The 20,318-nt window shown below is 42.0% G+C and overlaps 1 protein-coding gene and 1 long non-coding RNA gene across 8 annotated transcripts in view; both read left to right on the forward strand.

The window, feature by feature from the left end:
* The window catches only part of LOC308480654, a 635,674-nt gene that overhangs the window by 594,774 nt on the left and 20,582 nt on the right, over nucleotides 1-20,318 (forward strand). The gene's annotated exons all lie outside the window — the stretch shown is intronic.
* Nucleotides 1-20,318, forward strand: part of SWT1 (SWT1 RNA endoribonuclease homolog) — a 42,004-nt gene that overhangs the window by 1,104 nt on the left and 20,582 nt on the right. For 2 of the 7 annotated variants that reach the window (XM_081012123.1, XM_081012124.1), the window contains exons 2-11: nucleotides 1,240-1,327; nucleotides 1,956-2,030; nucleotides 2,421-2,479; nucleotides 6,394-7,078; nucleotides 14,594-14,659; nucleotides 16,441-16,570; nucleotides 16,695-16,793; nucleotides 17,918-18,106; nucleotides 18,608-18,701; nucleotides 19,343-19,491. In XM_081012123.1, coding sequence (XP_080868249.1) covers nucleotides 1,271-1,327; nucleotides 1,956-2,030; nucleotides 2,421-2,479; nucleotides 6,394-7,078; nucleotides 14,594-14,659; nucleotides 16,441-16,570; nucleotides 16,695-16,793; nucleotides 17,918-18,106; nucleotides 18,608-18,701; nucleotides 19,343-19,491 — 1,603 coding nt within the window. In that variant the 5' untranslated portion in view covers nucleotides 1,240-1,270. Of the gene's footprint in view, nucleotides 1-65; nucleotides 349-1,239; nucleotides 1,328-1,955; nucleotides 2,031-2,420; nucleotides 2,480-6,393; nucleotides 7,079-14,593; nucleotides 14,660-16,440; nucleotides 16,571-16,694; nucleotides 16,794-17,917; nucleotides 18,107-18,607; nucleotides 18,702-19,342; nucleotides 19,492-20,318 lie in introns of those variants that run through there. The other 5 variants (XM_081012125.1, XR_013988116.1, XR_013988117.1 and 2 more) reach the window with 5 other exon arrangements.

The following is a 20,318-nucleotide window of genomic DNA, read 5'->3' on the forward strand; positions in this document are numbered from 1 at the left end:
GCAGGCGAGCCGGGAAAACTACAGTACCCAACATGCTTCGCAGCCAATTGCCCCCTAGTTTTGTTTTTTAAAGAAAGCAAAAGCAACAACAACGCCTCGCTGTTCATTATGATGATGTTCATTGTGATGCGACGAGAGGAAAAGGGGCCGAGTGTGAAGAGAGAGGGCAAACCGTTCTAAGCCTGGGATCTGAGGTCGTTTACTAGAAAATAAACTCCTGGGGAGGAAGGAGGTCAGTGCCTGGGATTCTGAAGGAAGATTGGTTTTGCTGTTTAGCACTGGGGAAACTGCCTTTCCTCTTGAGGAAGTGCCATTTGGAGTTCACAGTTGGCCCTTAAGCCCATAAAGGTACTGACCAGCTGTGGATTTGGGTGTTTTCTTTACTTTTCTTGCATTCATAGAACAGTGGTTCTCAAAGGGTGTGGCACATGGGAAAGATTCAAGGACAATCAAAGAAATATTTAAACATTTCAGTGATGTATAGTGTTGTTGTTGTTTAGTCGTGTCCGACTCTTCGTGACCCCATGGACCAGAGCATGCCAGGCATGTATAGTGTATGCAGTGCTTTTTTTCTTTTAAAAAATGTTTAGGGATACTCTCATTTTGACTCAAGAAAATCACCATTTTATAGTTCAAATCGGGGAAAATAAATACAGTAAATGGACAAAAGTACAAAGATTAACAAAATGTTTAGGGGTATGCATCTCCCCAGAAAAAAAACCACTGTGTGTGTGTGTATGTGTGTGTGTACACACACTATACATCACTGAAATGTATATATGTTATTTGCAGAACAGGGATAGATAGCTTTTCAAAATGTGTTGATGAGTTTGTTTGCTTTTGCCATGTAATCTCATTTATACTGGGACTAATTTGAGGCAAACTCACACCTCTCACTGAGTTTGTGTACATACTTAAGGTACATACGGAAGAGGCTTGTTTATAATTAGAGAATGATTCACGTTCTCACGTGGCTGCATTGTTTTATACTTTCTGGATGCCCCATGATCATGCTATAAAGTAGTTGTGTTCTGTGTTATAAATTAAGCACTGCCAGGAAGTGCTTCTTTTTGTTTCCCAAGAAAAATCCAATGTGGCACAAGCAAATTTTAATTCTAAAAGTGTGGCCCAGAGAAAACCCCAGAAAACCCCTGGCCTCATCTACTAGCCAAAGCAACAAGAGGGGGAAATGTAAAATGCATTTGGAAATAAGATTATATTGCCTTTCTCTCTTTTTAGATTTTGAAACTTGAACATTTGAAACTTGAACATGTACGAAAAACGCAAAAAGAAATCTAGCAAAAAGGAGGATATTTCAGATACCAAGGTAGGAAAGTCTGTGGAGATGCAAATGTGGAGTGGAAATAAGTTTGTATTCACATAATGGCCTTTTTTGCACAAAATGGCAAGCTAGAGTATTGGCTTTGTTTATCTCTGTGTTTTAGTTCAGTGCAGAATAGCAGCTAAGCAAGATATAAATTAGTGTGTCCTTCAAACCGGAGATATGGTTAAGGTCTCTCCTGCTTAATCACAATCTGTTGTTGAGGTTTGTATGGCTGTGTGTGAGAGACAAGGAAGGAAAGGAAGCACTGTATTTCCTAGCCAAACTTAATTTTTTTTGGCTCTGATTCTTGTCCACCCTACGTGTTTCCAGGAGTTGGTTGGTGGAAAAACAAGACCTGTAGGAGGATGTATACCCTCTTGATGTGCATAATTAATTCAGTATGTGTGTTTATGGGGTGTCTAAGAGAAGTGTCCTTTCAAAACATCATTAATTCAGTGTATATGTATGTGATTGAGAAAGAGAGATCTTAAACCCAAAAAGAAAAGGTTAAATCATAGTTACATAAAACAATTCAAATTTGTCACTGCATCTTTCTGTTTGTTCGCGTAGACAAGGTAGATTTTCAGGGGGGCCTCAGTAATTTTTTTTTCTATTTCATTTTGTGTTTTAGCATTCTTATTCCAAGACTTCCAGTGAAAAGCGATCGCACCAATCATCTAGCTCATCTTCACATAGAAGTGAAAAGGTGAGACTTGGAGATTTGGAGAAGAAAGCATTACAGTCACTTTTATTAGAGTGGTGTACTAGAAGTTTGTCTGTTGCCTTTAGATTTGCTTAAATTATCCTTGGCTTAAGTATTTCAATTGCTCTGACTATAGACTCTGTTCAGATGTATTTATAATGTTAAATATAAGCTGGGTTGATGCATGCTTTAATTTAACCCTGATAGCTTAATATATTTCTTTAATCAGAAAATGCTCATGCACTGTAGCTGCTGTGCTACCTTGTGAAAGTCTGGGACACTGCTCTGTATTTAATTGGAGGCTTATTAGCAACCTGAGCTTCTTTTGGAGGAAGGGCGGGATATCAATATAATGTATAAATAATAATGTAGATTTTGTTTTAACTCTTTCAGAGTCATGAAAAGGCAGAAATTAGGAGTCATCATGCAAAAAAGCAGCCAACAAGTAAAGGGTAAATTGTTACTTGGAATTAAAGGCACTCATTTAAAAATATTTATGCTTATTCTGAAAAAATAATTGCTATTTCTTGCGGATTCATAGTGCAATCCTATACTTATTTACTCCGAAGAAAACCCCATTAAGTTCAGTGGGACTTCTTTTTTTTTTTTTTAAGAATAATTTTTTATTAACCGACCAATCACATCAAATCAAACCAAATTACATAAATTCCAAATTACACAACCGAATTTTAAATTTTTGTTGGGGGTACCCATATTTCAAGTTCCGAAGGGATCCAATCAACTTCTTGCTTCTTACTGCTGTTTTAATGTCCACAAATCTAACCTTATGATGTTCACAGTACTATCCAGTCCTTTCTTATTATTTTTCCACATCTCTTGTTGTTATTTTCATATATTTTTCCTTTTTCTTTGTGACCTCTGATAGTCTCCGCAAGCTGGTTAGAACAGTTTGTAATCCTGCGTGGATATTTTTTTTTTTAATCCAGTAGCCATATCCAGACGTTTTCCATATAACATCACTTCCATACATCAAAACAGTCTTAGCGTCATTAATCTTCACCAATCTGCCTCCTTTCTCAAAACCTCTGAGGAGATTCACTAGGAATGCAGTCTGAAAACAAATCCGTTCTTCCTCCTGGCTATAAATCCTTTGGCAAGATGGCGACTCCGAATTAATTGCTGCGCCATTCCCAAAAACTCTTATTGCTTCTCGGTCTCCATAAAGCATACTTTTGGTTAAAGTTTATCTCAACACAGACCTTAATCATCCTGCTTGGGTCAGTTCAACCGACGGTTCTAATGAGGAGGGGTTCTTGTAAATCACATAGAAGGAAAGTAAAAAAGGTTTCCCCCCCCCCATTCAGCCCCGTTGTCAGCATACCCCGCCTTTGGTGTATCTTCATCGTAAAATATTGCTGTTTCTCCAGCCCGTCGTCTTCTTTCACAGACGTCACTTAAATTAGCAGACTTCACTCCCCTTCTTCACTTGAAATATGTGCATTTGCTTCTTTTGTAATTAATTATTCGAAATTGCTGCAACTAGTGCGCGATCAGAGACAGCGTCCAGGAGACCCGAGGTCCACACGGGGGCATTCTGCCTAGGGCCCTCACCCCCTTCTTTCGAATTAGGGGGTGATTTATGGGCACAGCAGGCAAGGGCAGTGTTCCCTATTTCCTTGGGGCAACAAGGGAGGCTGCCTACTCCCATAACAGCCTCTTAATTACCCCGTGTGGTTCGGAGAGATGGTATTGTTGGCCATCTTCCAATGCACCCCCTAGTGGCCCCCTTAAGTTCAGTGGGACTTCTTCCCAGATACGTTTTTATTGAACTGCAGCTTCAGAAAGTAAAATAGTCTGTGTGGGTGGTGGGGAATAACACTATGTGAAATCTGTTCATTCATTTGAGGTCTTGGTAAATTAAAAACAAAAGCATATTGTCTGGCTTTTCACCAATTAAATTTATGTCCTGTATTGCTAAAGGCAGCTTTAAAAAAAGATAAAACATATTAACATCAAATTTAAAGATTATTTTAAAAGTTGCCACTCAGTCTAGGGAATGGAAAGCACTCTACAGTAATTGCATATTATGACAATATTTAGGTTTAAGTTTTTATTTTTGAAACTATTGTAAAATACAAGACTATAGTCCTTTCCACCGGCTGCTATTCTTTCACCATGATTTAAATATCCCAAGTGGTTAATATTGGAAGAACTGAGATATAACTACCTGGCTCACAATCCCAGCAGGACTTAAATTGCTGCATGGGCAGTTCATCCATGTTTCCCACACATAGACTCTAATCTGCAATGGCCTTGTCCTTTGCAGCTCATTCAGTAATAATGCATTGGTGTTACTATGGTTGAAAGTGACACTTCCCATATGACCATAGGAATTGCCAGGTACAGATACAACATATGTGTCTTTGAGGTTCTGGTGTGTTTTTATAATGTATGCAATAGAGTAATTAAGGCAAGCATGTTATAAGTATTAAGCTATGTGTATTACAAGTATTTAGGCAATGTTAGGTAGAGAGGGAGAATGAATTTGAAATGTTAGGGGGGGTGAGACAGTTGAGAGTCAGCAAAGTTTAGGATGGAGAATGCAGTATATGGGAGTTAATGGATGTGAAGCAGGGTTTAATTAGTTTAGCTGCAACTTGATAACTACTGAATAGCTTCTGTAAGCCTGTTTGCCAGTCTCTCAGTTCAGCAGGAAACCTCTTTTTGTGCATCCTTTTCGTATTAATTGCTATTTCTTAATTTCTAGTATAATATTGGCGGCGGGGGGTATTTTAACCATGGGATGTTCATTTAAAGTTAGGCTATTAAGCTTCTAAGTGTGAAGTTAAACTTTGCGTTTTAATCCTGTTATCCTTATCTTTTTGTTCCTGTTAGAATAATGGCAACTCTTGTCTTCAATCTGCCATAACAATTTCTACGTCTTGCTTGTATCCAGTGTGGCACTAAGTAATTATCCCATCGGTGCAAGGATTTCTTCTTGCGCGAGGGACTTTTCTCACCTCCCTTTGCCCCAGAAACTTCCTCAGAACAGATTTGGAAGAGGGGGGAAGTCCCATCGCAGAAACAGAAATCCTTTCACTGATCAGACAATTACTTATGGCTGCAGTGGATGTAACCCCTCTTAACTGATGCTTATGTCAGCAATTAATCATTTTTTAGTTTGATTTATGACTCGTGTGCCTCAAAACCTCGGTGAAGGTGTTAAATGGCTAAATTAGTCTGGCCTGATGGCAGCGGCGGAGCGTATACCTGCAGTGGGCGCACCCTGGCTCCTTCTGTTGGAAAAACGCCCCCGGGGAAGGGTGCCAACTTCCCAAGGCACCGGGGCTTCTCTCCGGTGGTCACTCTCTGGCTGGAATTCTCGCTCAGTCCAGAGACACCGGTGATAAGTGACCCCTCCCCTCCTGAGAGGAGCACACTCACATTCTTCTGCCAATCCATCACAGAAGAAAGAGACAGTCTGTAGTCTACTCAGCTACTTTAAGACTGTACGAGCATGTCTGCTCTCCTGAGCAACATAACACAAGAGTCTCTAACTCGACTCAAGCTTCGACTCAGAAGCGAAAGTAACTCACAGTAACTCCCCGGTTACAATGAGAACTGGCAGAGACTTCCTGTCTCACCTCAGAGACATCACATGATGTCAACAATGTAGCTGCCTGCTCGCAGCTGGTGGGAACTGAAATCCCAACACCTTCCACCTCACCGTGGCCAAGGAGGGCTCCTCTCTGCTGCTGGGCCAGAAGTGACCTGGTGGCAGAGCTGCTGCTGCCGCCGGGTGCAAGTTGCGCCGCAGCCGAGGAGGGTGGGCGGCAGCGCTGCCATCCACTCACCTGCTCTCCTCCCCTGAGTCAGGCTTGACCTGGGGGTGGAGCTGTGCCAGGCACAAGCGCCGCAGCCAAGGCTCCTTCTGGCGCAGAGCCAGGCTCCGATGAAGGAGCCTGCTTTGGGGGCGCAAAATTGCTCCCAGAGCCACATCACCCTCTACACTATGCCTTTGGCTGATGGAGGTAAACATCTGATTGCAGATCTTCATCTGCATTGCAATGATCTTCCTCATCACATTAAAAGCTGCCTGTATTTACTGCTTGAAATGGATGGGGATGCCCATAGTTATTCATGGCTGCTGTTTGTTTTGCTCAGAATTAAAGGTGGAGAAGGATCAGCTTCTCTACTTGAACCTGGTGTAAAAATAAGTTTAAACTTTTTATATGGTCTGCCACATTTTCTAGTACACAAGTAATAATCTAATTCTCTTTCAACATTTTTCCATTGAGCTTAACCCTGAGTTTGTTCTGTAAGAAACTGCACTGTTTCTGTAAGAAACTTGCACTGTCAAATTTCTTTGTACAGTAATAGTTTTCTCTTGCTGATCCTTCCATAGGTCAGATGATAGTGCTGGATACACAAAAAGAAAAAAGAGTCTGGATCTCAAAGATACTACTAAAGGTATCCAAAAAGAGGCTTCCAAAGATATCCATCTTGTCTGTGGTACTATAAGGCCTATTGAAGAGCGTGAAAAGGTCACTATGCATTTTAAAAATAAAGCTGAACGTGGAGGAAAGACAAGCAGTTTGGATTCTGCAGCAGCCTTCCCTCGGAAGGAGGGCTCAAACAAAGAGATGTGCAGTGATCCTGATGCGAAAAGAGGGAAAAGGGAATTGCAGGATTTGAGGATTCTTAACAGCAGAAAGAAGAAAAAGAAGGTTGAGGCAGAATGTGCCAAATTAAAAGAAACTGTAAAACGTGTGCTGGAGTTCAAGGAAACTTCACAGAACACTTCAAAAAAGTCACACCCCACCTTTTCATCCTTTAGCTTATCAGGTACTAAACTACCGTCTTGGCAATCCTCTGTGCACACTCCTGAAGGAGCCAGACATGCTTCATTAGAAATACCTCGCAAAACCGACAAAGGAATGAAACGTGTACCCTTGCACCACTTGCGTGAACTATATCACCAGAGAGAATATAAACAGAAAGAACAATTTCATCATGAATCCCACAAGAATGTTGGTAATGCAAGGACCCAAGGGGATAGATTTGAGCCTGCAGCATTTCAGATGAGTCAGGTAAAGCTGTCAAAAGTTTGCTATGAGAATTGAGGTGGAAGTTTTGCTTTGTGCAGCAACAATAGTGGTGGCTTTTATAACTTCCCCAGCAAATAGCTTATTTAATTTAGACACTGGAATGATTCTGAGATAACTCTTAAACCATATTTTAGCATTATAAGAGTGAGCCCCTTGAATTTGCACCTCCCTCCTTCTCCTATCTCTTTCAGAGCTGCCATAAACAAGGGTTCAGATGCTTTTGCTTAATCACAACTTGCTATGCCATCCAAACCTGCACATCTGGCCATTCAAACCATAGCTTATGAAGTGGGTTTGATTCCACGAACTGTAATTAAGATTATGTGCAGTTTAGGGTTTGGACAGAACCCTAAACTCGGATTTAAATCACAACTGAAGCAAAAGCTTTGATCGCATCTGAAAACAGTCATTGCCATCAATGTATGTGGTGTGTTACTTCACTTCATAAACAAAAAAGCTCTTGATCAGGGGTCGGCAAGGTTTACTGGCCATGGGCTGGATCACTCCCACAGAGATCGTCCATGGGTCGGACTGGCGCAGTGCAACACCGGAAATCATGTCTGCAACACCGGAAATCGCCTCTGCACATGCCCAGATGCTGAAAATCGCACCTGTGCAGAAGTGATTTTCGGTGTCTGGACATGCACAGACACGATTTCTGGTATCTGCACATGCGCAGACGTGATTTCCGGGGCCGCTTGGCAAGTTCCCGCGCTGCGCTGCGCCGGTTTAGCGCAGCGTGAGGGGGACTCACCGGGTGGCTCGGTTCGGGGGCAGCTCGTGGGCCAGTAAAACGGTCTTCATGGGCTGCACGTTGTTGACCCCTGCTCTTGATAGAAAGACCCTGAAGGATCTTAAATCTTACAGTGTTAAAAACAATAGTATCAAAGGATGATTGTGGAAATTGCATGTACTTGTGCATTGCTGTAGTCGGGGAATGAGAATTAAATCAGTTAACCCAAAGACCTCTCAGAAAAGGTGAACTTTGAGGATATAGACTGTGGGCTACTCCAGATACCAAGAAGTAATCAGTGTGCAGAACATGCAATCAAAGTGATGTAGGAACCTTACGATGCTTGCAGCAGAAACAAAGGCAAACTGCAACCTCAATTTATTTTAAGCAATAAGAAGTGATGTACAATGTACAAAACATCGTACAAGTATTAGAAAATTTGCAAGCTCGATTTTCCTGTGTTGTAATACATGTTATGCTTATTACCTAATACATTATACAGTTACATATACAAATCAAATCAAATCAAATCCGTTTATTGTGAGGACCATGCCTGTACACAAACATCAACACAACAATAGTTAAAAAATATTAAAATTCATTACATACTACGCCAACAAAACCTTCATCCCACAAAATAGAAAGAGAGGGAAAACAAGCAACGAGTTAAACAGACGATGAAGGGGTCTTTACATTGTCATCCATAAATCTTTCCCTGGCTTTCATGGCCTTCATCACAAAAACCGCTACCACATGGGTAATACGTGGGTTTGCATCAACTAACAAAAATTTTACTCTATCTTCAGGATTGGTTATAGAGTTGGGTATAATTTGCAGCAATGCGTCTCTAAAGCCCGAGTAGATGGGGCAATAGAGGAGGTAATGTGTAAGATCCTCTTTAATTTTCATAAGGCAAGGGCATAAACGATGTTCTACTGGGGTTTTTGTGAATCTACCGGTCAGATATGCAGTTGGCAGTGTTTGAAACCGTGCCATAGTGAAAGCTCTCCGAAGGGTGGGATCAGTGATCTCCACCAAGTAGTTGGCACAGATTTTGACTGCTTTTACTCGGGGAAACCAGTAGGAAAACCCAGAGTTTTTTATCTTTGTGGAGTCCAAAAAGGCGTCTTTTTCAAAGATCCATTCCCGAACTTTATCAGGGCTCCACAATTTGAGGGTATTAAACTCAGGTAGATTGTATCTGGATAGGATATCTAGTAGGTTTTTATGCCAAGTAGTATTATTTTGTAATGATACAAAGGCTTGTTTAGCCAATAAGGTGTTCGGGGCATCTGTGAGGTTGGTGAAAAAACGCAGGAATCTTAAGTGGGCCCTGGCAGACACAGAAGGTAATCCTACTTCCACTCTTAGGAGAGCTGCCGGAGTACTCTGAGGGAGGCCTAGAATTCTTCTGAGGTAAAAATTTTGGAAGATTTCAAGCCGTTCTAACAGCTTCTGATTCCATCCCCAGAGTTCCACTCCATATAGCATCTGGGGAATCACTTTTCCAACAAAAGCTTTTAGTGCCGGGATCACCAGTTGCCCTCCCCTCGAATAAAAAAAGCTGAGCAGAGCACCGATTGTCCTACGTGTTAGAAGGGCTACAGTCTTGAAGTGGGCAAGCCAGCTAGATGTAGCTTGGAAAGTGATACCAAGATATTTAAAAAAAAGACACTGTTCAATTTTGTGTTCATCTAAAGACCATCTAAATGTGTGGCGAGCTCTAGTAAATACCACAATTTTTGTTTTGTCATAATTTATCTTTAGAGAGTTTTGGGAACAATAAGCTGCGAGCCCCTCCAGCATGCTATGTAGGCCCCTTCGAGTAAGTGCCATGACAGCCATGTCATCAGCATATAGTAATATATTCAGGTGTTTGCCTTCCAGGGCAGGAGCTGATGACTTATACTTTGCCATATGTTGAACAATGTCATTTATATAGAAATTAAAGAGGAACGGCGCTAACAAACAGCCCTGTTTAACCCCTTTCCCCAGTGGCAGTGGGTCAGTATAGTTGCCTGACATCCCAGTTCTGATTTTAACTGTGGTGTCTGAATGTAACTCTCTAAGTATTTTGAGAAGTCGTCTATCAATATCTGTTTCATATAGTTTTTGCCATAATTTGTCCCTACAGATTGAATCAAAAGCGGATGTGAGATCTACAAAAGCCACAAAAAGTTTGCTCTTATGTACCTTTGTATACTTATCTATCATTGTCTGTAGTACCAAACAATGGCCTGTTGTACTATGGCCCTTTCTAAACCCTGCCTGTTCCGGATTAAGCAGGTTAGAGTGGTCAGCCCAGTCAACCAGTTTATTTAGCAGGTAGCGAGTATAAAGTTTATACACAATGTCCAGGAGACTTATGGGGCGATAGTTTGAGGGGTCTTGGGGGTCTCCCTTCTTATAGATGGGGGCTACCAGGCTCAGTTTCCAGTTTTCTGGGATTTTGCATATATCATTTATTACCGTAAAAAGTTGGGCCAAAATAGCAGCCCACCACTGGGCATTTAGTTTAAACACCTCAGGAGGAATCATATCCTCACCGGGAGCTTTGCCATTCTTGAGTGTTTTAATTAGCTGTAAACATTCTGATTCGGTAACAGGATCCCAGCCCATTAATAGATCGTTTTTAAGAGGAGGAAACTGGCTCGGTTTAGCAATGTTTGGAGCTGTATATAGCCGGGAAAAATGTTGGTACCATAAGTTAGATGAAATACTGTTGGTTACAATTTTCCCTTTGGGTGAAACTCCCTGAGCAATTATTTCCCAGAACTTTTTGTCGTCCCGCAGTTTGATCGCTTTGTCAAGTGCCTCCCATTGTTCCTTTCTGTAGAGGGATTTCTTAAATTTTAGAGTATTTTTATAATGAGAACGCCACCTGTGCAGGTTTTCCAATGAGGACAGGGTCCCTTCCTGTTTTACCTTATTTTGTAATTTCCTAAGCAAAGATCTTAGATTCCTACAGTCTTTGTCGAACCAGGCCCTCGAGTTGTTTTGTTTTTTGGGAGGGTTGGAATTCGTGAGTAGTGGGAAGAGCGACTCTGAGACCTGCTGAAATGTTGAAAAGGGGTCAGAAATAGATGAGATACACTGGTCTCTCAAGGCCAGTAAGTCTGATGAATGCAGGTGTAGTTTGATTTTAGATTCCAGGTCGCTGTTCCATTTACGCCTACGAAGGGCCAGAGTTGGAGGTGGGTCTGCACAGTGATTGCGGTATTGCGGATCCTCCAAACCACGGGGAATTAGTGAAATTGATATAGGAAGATGATCACTCTCAATTCTATTGAAAGTCCTTAAGCCCTGTGACCTCTCCAAGAGTTTTGGGGAGACCAAAATATAATCAATAACGCTCGCACCTCTAGGTCCAAGAAAAGAAAAGAAACCCCCTGACCTGTCCATATGGGTACCATGCAAATTATACAAATTATGTTTGAAGGCAGTCTCCATTAATGTAATGCCTGCCTTATTCAAGACCTTATCGTCAGAGGACCAGGGAATAAACCAATCTGCCTCTGGCAGGAACTGAGATTTAGAGCAGTACGTATTAATGTCATTTCCTATCCTGGCGTTGAAATCACCTGCCAGCAGGATATCCATGCCAGGGAGTTCTAGTTCAGCCTTCTCCAAACATAGCTCTAAATCTTCCCAGATTTGTGACGACTGGGGAGGGGTGCCTATGGGAGGGATATATATATTAAAGCAAAGGAAATCTCCTCCTTCCCTGCTAGAAATAAGTAAGATTTGTAAATTGTTACTCTTCACCCACTGCTGTTGCCGGGCCTTGCACTTTAGCTTAGTAGAAACAAAAGTGACTAAACCACCACTAGGTCGGCCTCGGGAATTTGGTTTTATTGCAGGGGTAGCAAAGGCTTCGTATCCCTGTAAAGAGGGGACATGGAGATCTAGACACCATGTCTCCTGTAGACATAAAATCTGAAATTTTGTAAGGAAATCCAGAAGGTCGACGTCACCCTGCTTAGATAGCCATCCCGCCACATTCCAGGATAGAATGTGGAAATAGGGTGATGGTGGAAATAGTGGCAGTCAATCTCTTTTCCGGTGGTTTGAGGCTCCTGAGCTGGGCTCCTCCTCTATCTGCCCTGCTTGGTGGTTCCAGGTTTGAGGTCGCTGGTCCCTAGATAGGTGTGATAGCTTTAACTGAGGGGCCAATAGGTTGATTTGGCCCAGAGGATCTTCGATGACACCGTTACAAATATCATGTTGTTCAGCTGATGTATCATGATGTTCAGCTGGTTTTCGCAGAGCAAGGGTTTTGCCGACCCGTATAGGCTGTACAGGTAGCAGGTCGACAGCTGCATCTTGCGTCGGTACTGCTAGCGGGTCAAAATTTGACAAAAGCTGTGGATCTTGATTGCGTATTGGGCTTAGAATAATGGAAGCCTCCAATTTCGGCATCGAGGCATATGAGGACGAGAGCATTTCAGGCTGGTCTTGCTTGGGTAGTCCAATGCCAGGCTCGTTGCACGTAGAGACCAGGGTACCAAGCGGGGGGTGTAGGAAATCAATTAAGTCATTTGCGGGCAGGCTTGCCACTCCCTGTGGGGTAATAGATCCCGGCTCCATTCCCCCGTCTATTTGTTCTTTATGGCGCACAGGCCCAGCATCAACACAGACAGCACCTATCATGGTGCATAGCGGTGTACTGGTCAGATTGGTGAATACCCTTGTAAAATAGATGTACCATTTTCTTGTACGGTTTCTTAATTTTAGAATCTTTGCAACGAAATGGGCAGATCTAAAGTTAATAACCATACGTCTCATATAAGGTCCAGAAGGCAGCCATGAGATGTCCACGATATCTACGGGGCGTAATGTCTGCCCCAGCAGTTGGGTCAGGGAATTTGTGACCGAATGTTTATCCGCCCATTTGTTATAATTCAAGGGGTGGTTTCCCACCAGTACTGCAAGTTTGCTGTTCTGGAGTTGCAGACTTGAGTTTTGTACTTGGTTGGGCAGGCATCTCACTTGTTTTTGTGCAAGGTTGGCCTGCACACTTGGGCAGGGGTGAGCGGAGTTTGCAATATTGTTAAGCTGAGGAAGTGAGGGGGGGCAACTGAACAAGCCAAAGACTTTTTCAAGCTTCTTTTCGATCCCATCCAGCCTTTTATATAAGTTGGTGATGGTATGTGTTATCAACTCAGTCTGGCAGATTAGCAGTTCCAGTGCCTCTCGGTCCTTGTTTAACTGGGCTGGTGACTGGGATAATTCAGGTGAAGTTTTTTGCAGGGACTCAAGAGTCTGTTCCATCTGTTCCTTCATACACAGGCTCGAGGCTAGTTGTGGGCCATCCACAATGCCGGCAGGCTCCTCATGAGTAGTACTGGGAGCAAGGACCTCATAGCTGTTTGCTGTGGGGAAGTTTCTACAGAACTCATTTAGGTCATTGTCAGGCAAGAAATCCCTGATATTTGTCTGTTTTTTGGCAGTGCTCGTAGCTTCATTGGAATGCTGCCTGCGGCGTTTCTTCCCTCTCATGTCGGCAAGAAAATAGGGAGAAAATTTCTCAAAATAGCAGGGTCAGGGCAGGTTGTGCTGTTAATGAGCCCTACTCCCTTTAATAGTCTTTATCTGCCGTGTTTTCTTGCAGATTTATGGGAGAAGTAGAAATAATCTAAACCATAAAACTTCTAAAATAAACGCCTTAAGGCATCTTAGAGCCCTTTGAACCCGTCAAAGCAGATAGTAAAAACATAGCTTTACCGAGCATAAGACAAGGCTGCCGCTCACGTCGCCATCTTGGATCCATCCAGTTACATATACAAAAGTCAGATTATTGATTTTTGGGGTGACCTTTTTTCAAAAGATTTGGAAATGACAGTTCATTCCTTTGCTTTTAGGCAAAGGTTCGTCTAACAGCTTCAGGAACATGAGGCTGTAAAATAGTTATAACGCTAGGGTTGATCCTTACTAGACCATTCTATGACGATCACTTTGAATTCTAAGGGCCTCCTCATGGCATTTGCTTGCTGGATTTGCTCTCAACCACGCCTCCCTGGAGCTTCTCTACATTTGACTCACAATCTACAATTGTGTTGTCAGGTGCTGTCAGCTCCTGCCCTCTGTGCCAAGGACATTGTATCTTCTCATGTGCCAGTACAGTTTTAGGCCCCCGTCAAGGGGTCACAAATTTATAATCTTATGACTGTGGCACCTGTCACATAACCTTTTGGGGATATGCACTCTTCCACCTCCTGGTTTGCTAGCTTGTTACTCTACTGTGTGTGTGGCTGTACCATGAAGAAGAGCCAGTTGCTCACATGCAGCCATAGTCCTTCGAGTGGGACATCTGTGCAGCCACAAAACGTGCCCTTCTTCCTCACTTGCAGTGTCTCTGAGGAGAGGGTCTTGGCCTTGATCCTGAACAAGGGTTTGCTGCTCAGGGGCAGGGGCCACAGGTTCAGCTAAACCCGAGAAGTTTCTGAAATAGTGTTCTGCATAGACAAATTCGGTGTATGTTGCTGCTCAGATAACCACTCAAAGAACTATGGTTACAAGGAAGTAACCTGTTCATTTCTAAGCCTCGTGAAATTTTCTTTAGCCTTTTTTGTGTTCTCTAAAAACTGTGTGTGCATGCGTGTGCGCATGTGTGCACACATCCGTTGTGGTGTATGGCCGTCTTGCACTCTCCCTCCTCCTCCCCTCTTGAAATCACTTCCATCTCACAATAATATTTACTCGGGCTTTCTCTTTAGTGCAAAGCTTTTATACAGTACAGATACTTGAGGTGATTTTTGTTACAGAGCTCTGAAGCCTCGTGCCACTCTTCTTCCTGTGAAGCTACTGAAAGTACTGACACAGACCAAGAGGTTAGTGGTTATGTAACCTAGCAGGTTCACTTTAACATTCCCTAGCTGCAACACAAGAAATACAAGACAAACTAGAAGACACCCAAATGCCCTGGTTAACACAACACCAACTATACATGCCCTCTTAAACAACCCAACAGTAAAATTAGCAGCAACTAGGCCCCTGACAACCTTCGAAAACCTCCTCCTAACAACAAAGGGAAACGGTAAAGGGACGGTATCCGCAATATACAAAATACTACTCCAAAATCCCACAAACCCCCTAGACGCAATCAAAAAACAATGGGAGAATGACATAGGCTATGAGATTAACCCCACTCAATGGACCAGAATGTGGTCTAAACCCCCCTTTAAATCCATATCAACGAAAAGAAAAGAACTCACACTGAAACTCACCTACAGGTGGTACCTAACACCAAGGAAATTAGCGCTAATACGCCCAGGAACCTCACCAAAATGCTGGAGAGGGTGCACCTCCACAGGCACATACCTCCACATGTGGTGGGAGTGTCCCAAAATCCAACTATTCTGGACAACAGCCATACGAGAAATATGTAAAATAACTAAGCAAGTATTAGATATCACCCCAGAATTGGCCCTACTAAACATCTTCCAAGACAACAATGCCCATTTACACCACAAAGAACTCATAACCCACCTACTTTCAGCAGCCAGAAACACCATAACCAGACACTGGAGAGACCTGTCAGGAGTAAGCATGGACCAATGGTACCAAATAGTATGGGAAACAGCCCTACTAGAAAAATTAACTAATAAACTGAAACTGACATGGGGACAAACAGAAGAAGACGCATTCACCCCGGTATGGCTCCCCTTTATCACATACACAGTCCAACAAGACAATGACAATAATCCACCAACAGCATACAAATCAATATGGCTAACCTGATCCAAAACACCCACCCACCTCACTCACACACGAAAACAAAGATCACCACAGCCAATCACGCCCTAGGCCAACCCCAACCTCTCTCACCACCAAAGGAACACAAGTAACGCTGACACCAAACTCTACATACATTAAGCATAATAGAAACATCGCCACCCGACCCCACCCCCACCCATCTTCCCTCCCCCCACTCCCCCTTTCTTTTTCCTTTCTTTCTTTTTTTTCTTCTTTCTTCTCCCCCTAATGCCTCAACAAATGAAATGGATTTGTAAAAATGTTACATGGGAAAAAAAATACGAGGCATTATACTTACTTCTGTAAAAAAAAAAAAAGAAAGAAAACATTCCCTAGCTGCGATTCTTGCACCACACACATTGCCTTTTGCTTTACGATTGGCTCCATAACTTGTCAAGAAGCACAAGCAGGTCTGGGCTATATAATAATTACAAAGCTCAGTCGGTAGAGCATGGTACTCTTAATCTTAGGGTTGTGGGTTCATGCCCCATGTTGACCAAAAAGATTCCTGTATTGCAGGGGGTTGGACTACATGACCCTCGTGGTCCCTTCCAACTTTACAATTCTATGATTCACTCTCTAAGCATGAATCCTCATGCAGCCAAAATGGCCCCATCCAAAAATGCAGGGTCATCAGACTTGGGGAAACCCCATGTTAAAAAAAAAAGTCCCAGGAACAACAATAACCAAGAGAAGGAACCCAAACATAACCCTCAAGGACTGAGCATACTCAGTGGCCAAGGAATATGCAAGAGGGTGTAATTCTGGGAGTGGGGTGTGAACCTTAGTTGGTGCCCAGTGACGTGAACTCCCAGTGCCAGCCTTGATTTCAAGTTTATATTGCTCTTTTCCATAGATGCAGATTGTAGAAGAACTGCATGCTGCTCGCATTGACAAAACGATGGCTTTGCCTGTGGTTCAGACTTGTGGAGAGCTGACCAACATGGAGATAGATCTTCCAGATGATGAATCAAATATGTCTGCTAGTAAGTTTATATGCATCAAGTATTTTTGATTTCTTTTCCATAACAAGGCAATAAACAGGGGAATAAATCAGTACAGAATCCAAATAACAGAATTTCTCTCTGTGTGTTTCTTCTTTTGTAACAGGAACTCTTTCTGGCCTGAATAGTTTGATTGTGATTGATACTAATATAATGATCAGCCATCTGGAATTCATCAAGTCTTTGAAGAATACAGATATCCCAGGTGTGTGTGGATTTATTAATTCCGTTTCCATTTATAAACTACTTACTATATGAAGATCTTGACGTGGTTTAGAATACATAAATGTATATAAACATATTACATGCCAAATGATTTCCACAAAAATGAAACAAATACATAAACAAAATCAATATATGAAGCACAATATCAGCATAAAGGCAGAGTGCATTACGAGGCACTATAGTGCAAACTTTCAACCAAAGTAACACACGTTCTGCCACTCATCCAGACTCACTTGCCATCCTTTCTGTATGACCATGACAGTAATCAATTGCCTCAAACATCTCTGTCAACCAACCACTCACATAAATCTCATAAAATTATACACAACAATATTACAGCCCACATGAGATTCACAGCCAAACATACACATGTAAGAGACTATCGCCATCTCTGAAGCACTAGTGGTATCATGCCCCATACCCACTAGACTATCAAATACTCACCTCTCACACCTGAGAAGGATCTGCTTTTAAACCTGAATAGGCTCTCACCTTGGTGGAGTAGAAAACTACTTTCGTCCATTCACTCACAACTACATAAATGTAGCATGCACAGTATTGCACAACCTCAGGTCCTGATAAATAACCAGTCAGCATTGGTGGCAGATACAAACATCAACCTCACACTCAAGGTGTCTCTGAAGGTCTTCACAGACTCAGGTGGTTGTACCCAACCAGCAGCTATGCTCTCCTTTCCCACCAGAACATTGGCCCACTCCATCTTACAACAAATTGGCCAACATCTTGTGCTCTGGCTGTTCACCTTTGACTGAGAGTCACAGGATGGACCTTTTGGCTCATGCCTTTGCCAGGCACAAGATTTAGGTACAATACCAGAGGAGGTGGGAAAGAGAAAAAGCAAATCTCATCGGGAGCCCCAGCTGTGGAAAATACAGATCAAATTTTACCTTGCCCAAAGGCTACACTTTCCCTATCAGATACATACGTCCTGATTCTGTTAAATGTGGTCAGTGCTATGCAGATCCACTGGCAGAATATCCAACAGCGAACTGAATTAGTTTTTTAATCACAGTTAAAAGATGTACAGCATTTTGAAGAACTACCATCAATTAATAACACATAAGCTATTTTTCTCCTGTTTAGGAGTTGGCAGATTTGTGCTTGTCATTCCCTGGGTCGTTTTGCAAGAACTGGATAACTTAAAAAGAGGGAAAATATTGGCAAAGGTTGGGCAAAAAGCAATCCCTGCAGTTCACTTCATCTACACGTGCCTGAAGAACCAAGATCCAAGGTTGTGGGGTCAATCTATGCAACTTGCTTCTCAGCAAACACGTAAGTTGTGACAGAGCTGGTGGATTCTAGCAGAATTCACCCTGTAGCCTGGTTAAGAAGACAGTTGACATCTTTTGTGGATGGAAGAACCTTTGAAAATACTGTGGTGATACTGTTTGGAACTACTGTTTATATGCTGTCTATTTTTTTAATCACTTGGTTTTATTCTCTCCTGGAAATCTTTGGGCTGCAAGTTGCTTAATGTGATTGGATGACATAACGGTTTGTGTCCAATGCTCCATGCGAATAGTTTCACTGGTGCAATGGGACTGCTGTTTCCTCCTCTCACAGACCCAAAAATCTTCTGTGGAGGGAATTGTGTAGCATTTGAACATAGCCTACATTTCCAGAGCAAGTTAAATATATTGCCTGTGCTTCGAAGGCAAGTAAGTGAGAGCCGCCAGGTGTCTCCTTTGCCTGCTTTAACAATGATGTGTAAACGCTATTCATTCAAGTTCTTTTAAAGCACGATATGCTAACTTGCTTTTGCCAAATTTACAGGTGGTTCCTGTGTTGAGAACAATGATGACCGTGTGTTGCAGTGCTGCCTGCAGTATCAGAACCTCTTTCCTCAAGCTGAAATTGTACTGATGACGTAAGTTCTGTCCAACTAGAGAGCTAAATTTGATAAGAACCCACAACCATTATGCTGTAATTTTAAAAACAAAAAAATGCAGAAAAGATATTCCCAGCTACATACCATTGTTTTTAAAAAAAGTGTTTGTGATTATGTAAATCTGAGTCCTTGAGGTTCTCCCTAAGGCCTCATTTCTTCTGTCTGTGCTATTGAATTTTGCATTCCCTGCTTAACTGAAGATGATGTTTCTTTTCATAACACGAATCCAAGAAGTTTGCATCCTGTTTTTAGAAAGGGTTGGTGAGAACAATCAATCAATGAGGGAAGAAGCAGTCAAATCGTGCAAATGAAAGGTATTCAGAACAGAGCCTGGCTATAGCTGAGAACTGCTCATGTACGAATTCTGTGGAATCTGTACAAAAGTAGGTGGCCTCTGTCTGGAAAGCCAAGTCTCTCCACTAGAGTGTAAAAAAATGCCTATCTTTGAAAACAAGATTTTTGCTATGCTAGTTTTGTAGAAGTTATATTTTAAAATAGCTCTAAACAGACATAGATAAACGAATTGGACCAGATGTTGGCTCTTTTGCCATGGAAGAAGGTAAAATCTGTCCTACTTACCACTCAAGTAATGCAAAATGAAAACAATTTTATTTTCATAGGGATGATAAAAACCTGTGCAGCAAAGCCCTTGTCAGTGAAGTTAAGGCACTTAGCAAAGCAGACTTTGTTACTGCACTCCAGAAGCTGACTAGAGACACCATAATGCTGACTCAAGATGCTTCCAGCGGCCAGTCCCAATCGGAAAGAGGTTTGTTTTTCTTGATTCATTAGGATTACCATAATGGCCACACAAGTTAAATAATACCGCACATCTGCTCAGAAGCAAGACCCACTGAATTGAACTGAGCTTATTTTCAGAAAACGAGGGTGGTAGTCAGCTAGATTTTACTCACAGTAGACCTGTTGAAATGAATTGACCTACCTTGGTTGTGTTCATTTTTTTCAGTGGGTCTATCCGGAGTAAAACTTAGTTGAATGCCACCCAGCCTAAAGCTGATAAATAGTAGTTTGCAAACATTTTTATTCTCTTTGAGAACCTGACTGACAACGACAAACATTTCCAATAACTTTCAATATTTCACGTAGTTCTAATAATCTTCTAACAGATAAATTATGCTAAGCTGATGTATGAAGGACTGAAATACTGAATTTTATTGGCATAAGATCCTTCCCAGTAGTAGCGCCCACCCTGTGGAATGCCCTCTCATCAGATGTCAAGGAAATAAACATCTAAGACATCTGAAGGTTGTTTTTAATAGGGAGGTTTTTAATATTTGAGGGTTTTTTGTGTTTTAATATTTTGTTGGAAGCTGCCCAGAGTGGCTGGGGTGACCCACACAGATTAGTGGCATAAAAATAATAAAATAATAATAATAATTTCTATTATTACTGCGCCACATAGAAACTTTTATAAGATTAAAGGAGAGGATATGTTGGCCGTTCTCAACTATAGAACTACATAGAAAAGAGACAACAGTTCTTTATCGGGCCAATTAAAATGAGCAGGTAGATATTGGATGAAATAAGATTCTGATTAAACTCTTCAGGGAACTTGGGGAATCTCCTTTTGAGGTG

This window comes from Podarcis pityusensis (genome assembly GCF_964106645.2).
Source record: "Podarcis pityusensis genome assembly, chromosome: 6".
Taxonomy (NCBI): Eukaryota; Metazoa; Chordata; class Lepidosauria; order Squamata; family Lacertidae; genus Podarcis; species Podarcis pityusensis.